This window comes from Saccopteryx leptura, chromosome 1 (assembly GCF_036850995.1).
Source record: "Saccopteryx leptura isolate mSacLep1 chromosome 1, mSacLep1_pri_phased_curated, whole genome shotgun sequence".
Taxonomy (NCBI): Eukaryota; Metazoa; Chordata; class Mammalia; order Chiroptera; family Emballonuridae; genus Saccopteryx; species Saccopteryx leptura.
The window spans coordinates 10,514,046-10,521,372 of record NC_089503.1 but is presented as its reverse complement, the minus strand read 5'-3'; the positions used below and the strand labels follow the sequence as shown (position 1 = coordinate 10,521,372).

Here is a 7,327-nt window from a genome sequence, read left to right as displayed (position 1 = left end):
CCCCTTTGCCCGCCTCAGTTTCTATATTCACAGTTACCAGAGAAAGCCGCCCTGTTTAGGTTAGTGAGGAAGGCGGAGCATTTCTTACTCCCTATTTCCTTCGGGGTTTGGTTATATATTTAGCCAATTTTTCACTCAATCATACCTTTGGGTGTATTGCGAAGCATCTGGAAGCTCCAAGTATAGGTTTTTCTGTTTCTGGTTGAAGATCTTGTTGAGTTTTGGGGGAGATTAATCGGTATCGCTTCCTACCCCGCCATTACTCTGACGTCATCTCCCCACTTGATATTTTTTAAAACAGTAAATTAGAGTAGGAAATTTGTTTGATTTGATTTGAAATGTCGCCTAATAGTTTTCAATAAGTAAGATTAAATAAGAAACTAGGAGTTGGAAGGTAGTCTTCCTCTTTCACTGTTTTCTCTCGGAAACCAAACACCTCTGATTTCTTTTCAATTGTCCCCAGCGCACTGACCTTTCTCCCTCCGCTGCCAAAGGAGCCCTGGCACAGCAGGCATCATCTCACACTAAAGATGCTCCCTAACCCACCTGAGTAGTTTGTTAATTCACAGTCCTGCACACCCAGGTGTACTTGCTGACCCTCATCTCTGTGCCCGGCACCAGGCTGACAGAGATCAGCAAACCAGACATGGACTGGAATTAAGGAGCCAAATCCCAGGGGCCTCCTGTCAATCACTGAGTATACATTTCTAACCCCAGCCTCGGTGTTGCTACAATGGAGATGTCAGGGTGCCAGCAATGTCTATCTTTGACCAAGTCCCTTGGTACTGTGACACATAAGCATGTTATTATTCCTCATTGAGAAAGTTAGGGCTAAAAGCCAGTCCTGGTGATGTGTCACATCCTTTGTGGGCAGGACCGGAGAGGCTCACTGGGTACAAATAATCCCAGGCTCCCAGGCTGCTGAGTCCAGCTCCTAATTTCTCAGTGCTGCTAGAGCTGGACTCAAAGCAAAGTCCACCATGAAGCTGTCTCTGGCTGTCCTGTTGGTCAGTCTGGCCTTTGGCTGCTCTGAGGGTGAGTATCATGTCCAATGTGAGTACCATCAGCCCAGGTAAGTAACCTTCTCTCAACTAGGTGACTTATTAGGGAAGGAAGGAGGTGGTGAACAGATCACAATCCAAATTTTTCCCACCACTTAGGGACTAGCGCCCAACAGCCAGGGCTCATTGTATCAATTTCCGATGTTCTGGAATTTTCTCAAACATCATTGCAGGCTTATTTTCAGAGTTCTCCACTGGAAGGCTCACTCCAATGCTGTGTCCCTGAACAAATGCTTAACCTCTCCAAGTCACCTCTTGTCCTTGCTTTTCACAGTTGTCACCCAGAATGGCTCTGACAGTGCTGAGATGACATGTGTCAAAGGCCAGCTCCAGATCCCATCAGACATTCTGCTTCCCAGCAGGTGCCATTTGAGTCCACAGCTTGTGAACTCCCGGATTCAGACTCATACGATGTGCAGGCTGGAAGGGCTTTAGCAGAGTTCTCAGTTCAGGAAGAGCTGGTGTTGTCTGAATCTCCGAATGATCAATTTCCCGTGGGCTCTGAGAACCGGCAGCCCTCAGCCAGTCAACACGTGCTGCTCGTTCTCTAGGCGTCCGGCCAGGACTTGGAGACCCAGTGACATTGTTAGGTCAGCAACTACTGCTTTTCTGGGTTTGTTCTAGGCATTTGTCGCAGAATACTTTGGTGTGTCTTCACCCCTCGACACGGACTTAAGTCCTTTTGAGTCATTCTCTTTCATCTGCCTTTCTGAACCTCCTCCTGTTTTGCCCTGTGGCCTCTGATCTGACCCTCTCACCATCTCCGCATAGCTACTGTCTGATCCGGTCAGATCAGAGCCTGGTAGGGCACATTCTGGGCTGCAGGTGGTTGCAAAGACTTGGGGGAAGGGTGAAGAATCTAGACCAGAGAACGTGGTTACTTCGGGTCTCAGCACAATCCCAGTGGGGTCGGTAGTAAGCCCCAGTTCCCACCTCCCACCTTCTCTAAGGAATTCTGTACATCAGTGCAGGACACAAGAGCCATCATGACATGTGCATAATTCCAGATGTGTGTAACTCGGAGAGTCTTTTTTTTTTCAGCTTTTCAGCGATCTTCATCCAATGACTTAATCCTATAATTTAATTTAGTCTCATTTTACAATATTTAATACTTTCCTCACTCCTGTCCAGATTTAATCCCCTTTCTCTGACCTCTAGTAAGCTCTGACTCTGCCATTCATTATTGAAGATTGATTACTCAAATCTCCTTTCCCCCCATATCAACAGTAAAAAAGGTGTCCGTTTATTGACAGGGAAGCTTTAATTTTTGAAATCTGGGGACTGTGAATTTTAGCAATGCAGGAGAGTCTCAGAAAGTGGCGGGTGTACTTTACAAAGTATAAGCCTGAATAGAGATCAGCCAACCTGGATTTCCAGACCGAGCTCTGCGGCTTGCCTTGGGATCCCAAGAAAGTCACGACTTCTAGAATTTTGCATTGTCCTTGACACAGTTATGAGATGTGACCACAATTCTCCCGAGGTTCTTTTTCATTAGAACGTCAGAAAGTCAAGTGAAAAAGTGTTTTTCCTCACATTAATTGTATTTCTTTTGCTTCCACTCTAGCTCTTCCACAAGTGTGTCCAGCCCTTGTTGCTGACATCAATAAGTACATTCTGAAATCAGCCAGCAACTTCCATACCAGCCTTCAGAAATACAACGCACCTCCCGAAGCAGTCTTCGCAGCTATGCAATTTAAAGGATGCGTAGATAATTTGACCCTTGAAGGCAGAGAGAAATACCAAAAATTTTGGGTAATTTCTTTCTCTGTTGGCATAGAGGTTGCAGTTCAGCTGCACAGCCAGGAGGGAGGTCAGGGTGCTGCTCTGGGGACACAGGGTGAGAAGGCAGCTGCCCCTCTGCTCACCTCTGATCAAGTGGCCCGTGCACACCGGGTCCATGATAACGTGACACCTGCTGAGCTGGACTTAGGCTGCACACAGCGCTGGGCATGTTCATCCTTCTCAGGTCACCTCCCTGGGCACCAGGTTCTCTCCTCAGGACAGCCAGGCCCACAGGGTGTGATGGGGCAGGAACAGAGACTGTTCCCCCAGCAGGACGGGCCCCTCACCCAGTGGCACAGTCCCTGGGACTCTCACGGGAGGACTGGGAGGGAGAAGGGGACACAGCGAGAGGGAGAGAGCCGGTCCCGCCCTCTGTCAGGATGGAGGGACGTCTGCTGGGGGCTCTGCCAGCTCTCACAGAGCCGAGGCCACCCAGTACCTCACCCCACGTTTCCCAGCCAGAGGGCCGCGACCCTCCCTGTGTCCTCTGCAGCCCCGTGTGGAGCTGAAACACTTCAATCATGTCCTCATGGAGAGATCACACAGATGTAAAGGTGTCTCTCAGCACGTCCTCCCTGGAATTAAGTCAGGTTTCACACAAATGTCCTCACTAGCTGGATTCTCAGTGTGGGGAAGTCCGTGTGCCGTGTGGGGAATGTCCACTCCTCGAGGCGGGACATCTGCAAGCAGAATGGCCAGGTCTCCTCCCGTCCTGTCCCGGTCCCTCAGCCCTGCATCCCTGTTAGTGACAAGTGGAGTCCTCATCCTGGGACTCAGAGAAAGGACACTGGCTCCTCTGCCCAACTCCTGAGCCTCCTCCTCGCTCCACTAGAGACCTGAGCCCTTCTCTGGGGACACACAGGGTTTATCTGCGGGGTGTGGACATGGTTCTCTCCTGACTCGCACGGTCTGTGCAGACTGGACCAGGACTATTGAATTCCCCACACGCACGGCTACCTGCCTGGTGCCTCCACTTCCCTTTGCTGGTTGCAGTTTCTTCCACATCTGGGTTGTGAACAACAGTCTGTGTTAACATGACTTCTGCAGGAGCTTTAGGACTGATGTTTCTTTTTTTCTTCTATTTCAGAGCAATGTTGTGGCGAAATGTAACAGTTAGATTTAACAATCTTCCATGAAAGTTCCCTGTCGTTCAATGATGACCTGATCTTTCTCGGACAATGTGAAGGTTTCAACGTCTTGCTTTAATAAATTTTTTTCCTGCACTTCGCTGCCTGTCTTGTTTTATCCAACAGTCTCTGGCTTGAGGTGGGTGGTTTCATCATGAAGCAGCCTGTGGGTGGTTTCAGGAGTAAAGTAGGGAGAACAGCGTCCAGGTACCATGGCGACCTGAGTGCAGGAGTCCAGGCGGGAACATGGGGCCACCCTGCATGATCCCACAGACTGCCCGGTCACATGGCCCCGAGGGCGGGGCGGTTGAAGGTAAAGCCACGAGAAAGTCCTGCTCCAGGGCGCAGACTGCGGAGACCACAGCCTGACGGCGGTCAGATGGTTCCCACCAGCAGCATCGCTGCTACTGCGCCCGCATCGTCAGCACAAACCCTGCTCGGTCCTCACTCCATCTCTGGGGTCAATGCCCGGATGGCCCTGTGTGACATGATCTCTGTCCACTTCTCCACTTGTAGTGAATCCGCAGGGTTCAACCTTCGCTTCCTCCCTGCACTCTGCACATGCGCATTGCTCACCTCCACCCCGGCTACCGCTTCCTTCCTCAGGGTCTCCCTATATCCCCGGACACGGGGTCCATCCCCATATGGACAGCTCCATGCACACCATCCACACTTACTGCAGGGGGAACACGTCAGATGAGCACAGTGTCTCCCCACCTCCTCCTCTTCCATGAGCCCATCCAGGCTAATGGGCCCCCATCCAATGAGGCAGCTGACTCAGATGATGGATACATCACAGATCACAGTTGGTTTCCAGTGGCTGCTGTGACACAGCCACACACTTGGTGGCTTTAGTTCAGTTCTTTTCTCCAGGTGCGGAGGTCAAGAGTCTAAAATCTGTAACTTTTGCTGAAATCACAGTGCCAGGAGGACATGCTGGCTCTGGAACATCGAGGGGAACATCTCTCTCTGGTGCCTACAGCTGAGGGCTGATGACTGTTCTCGTCTGGTATCCACACCCCTCCAATCTCTGCTCCATAAGGGTCCTTGCCATATTTTTTTCTCTGTGTATGAATATTTCCAGGTCTCCTTCATGTACAATATATAGAATGGCATTTAGAGTTCCCGAGAATCCTCTTCCTAACTCAACATCTCTGACTTGATCACATCTGCAAAGACCTGGTTGAAATGGGGGAGACATGAGACATTCAGGTTTTGGTGTGGATTTGTTTGGTGCCATTATGATCCTACTTCAGCTACTTTGTATGCCAACCTTAAGAGTCCACTAAGTCCTTCCTTCTCCACGGCCAAGCCTCCCTTGAACATCTTTTATGACTTTGAACTACTAGAGATCATGTGTTTATAAATGTTTCAAGTAAGTGGCCTTATTATTAGACCTGCACCCTTTCTCCAATTATAAAGGACATAGCTATAAAAACTGTGGTTGGCAACGGAATACTACATGGCTGTGAAAAAAAAAGGAAATCTTACCTTTTGCGATAACATGGATGGACCTGGAGATTATTATGCTAAGTGAAATAAGACAGGCAGAGAAAGAAAGATATCATATGACCTCACTCATTTGAGGAAACTAATGAACAATGTGAAGTAAGGAAGGAATAGAGGCATAAGTGGGATCAAAGGGACTAGAGGGAAAGCAGTCAAAGGGAAGGGGGATGAGAGGATGGGATCAGAGAAGGGAAAGAGATTAGCAAAATTATAAATACATAACACAGTGTTATAGAGAGCAAGACAGCAAATCCTGGAGGGAAGAGAAGAAGGCATTGGGAGGAGGGGGCTGGGGGGTATCAAGGGGAACATGGGGGTGGGGGGAGATATATATGGCAGGACACGTGAATCTATGTCAACACAATAATTTAAAATCAATAAAAATTTTTTAAAAAACTGTAGTTGGCAAAATAGGAAATAAGTGGTACCTACAATTACCAGTTGTGTCCAAAGCCTTTAGAATAAATGTGATCACAGGGGGAACATGTCCACATAAACTAGTCTCTGTTTTCTGGAACGCCTTCTGTGTTCATCCACACCCTGTGCTCAGCGGACACAGGGTCACGGGGCTCTTGCCACAGCCTGAGAAACGCAGCCTGGAATAACACCAGGAGGACAACACCCCCCACCACCGGGGCACACAGGCCTGGTCTGACCCCGTCCCAGGCTCCTCTTCGTCCCCATGTCCCTGCTCACCCAGACGCTGTGCTCAGCCATCCTGTCTACATGTCATTCACTCACCATGACGTTGGGTCACAGCACTGCTGTGACGTGGGCTCATTGTGGTCCCTTTCCCTCTATGTTGTCCCAGCACAGGACAGCTGACAGCCTTGTCAGCAAGGTCTGTGTCCTGTCCCCTGCTTGGTGAAGCCTTCTCTGCCTCTCACACCCTGAAATAAACCTTCATACAGAGTCACACTGTGTACACTAAACAACACACACTCACATACATGTTATAAGACACACCGGGAACCATGCACTAGGAGACATGCAGACACACACAAGGAGGCACACACACAGACATGCACACAGGCAGGCACTCTCATCTGTCTGTTGTCACTTATTCTTATGTGATGTAAGAATTCTATAACATAGCTGTTTGGAGAATATCTGGAATAAAATAACACTATAAAGGACAAATATTATCAATTATTGTTAATGTTGCTAAAATGCTTAAGAGTTTACAACCATGGAGACCCAAATGGGCAGCCATTGTCCCAGAAGGTTACAGGTTCTGTCTCACTTTGTCCTGACAGATCTTCAGGAAGGGGATAGACTGTTACCACCGTCAGACATGGGATGAAGGATGTCCCACCACTGGCCTCCAGCCTGGCTCTGTGTCTTCTCAGCATCAACTGGGAAGATTTAAAAATCAAATGATGCTCAGGCCCCAGTCCAGGACCAACGTGAGTACCTCTGTGGGTAGAACCGTGTGGTCCCCATCCCCACCTCCCCTGTTGCGGGTGCAGCACCATGTGACTTCGTGGTGTGAATAAGATCGGAGAGGGGTATAATACTTCTCATTGGAAGTTGTATTTTAGTCTTACTCTCTTTTTCTTTTTTTTTCAAACAATGCTCCAAAATCATTACTTTAAAATGAATATTTTGAACCTGACCAGGCGATAGCACAGTGGATAGAGCATCGGACTGGGACACAGGGGACCCAGGTTTGAAATCCCCCAGGTCGCTGACTTTAGCATGGGCTCATCTGGTTCAAGCAATGTTGTTAATATTCAGAGTTTCATGAAAAGGAGCCACAAAAGAATGAGGCAGCAACAATACTACAAGTGGAGGACCCCAATCTCTCCAGGATTGAGGTACCTTGAAAATATCAATTAACCAATTTAT

General features: G+C 48.7%; 1 protein-coding gene across 1 annotated transcript; it reads left to right on the top strand.

The window, feature by feature from the left end:
• Positions 1-963: 963 nt before the first annotated feature.
• LOC136388549 (secretoglobin family 1D member 2-like) lies at positions 964-3,993 on the top strand. Its single transcript, XM_066360370.1, has 3 exons — positions 964-1,035; positions 2,626-2,813; positions 3,931-3,993. Exons 1-3 carry the CDS (start codon positions 981-983, stop codon positions 3,958-3,960), a joined length of 273 nt encoding a protein of 90 aa, XP_066216467.1. The 5' UTR covers positions 964-980; the 3' UTR covers positions 3,961-3,993.
• The last annotated feature ends 3,334 nt before the right edge of the window (positions 3,994-7,327 follow it).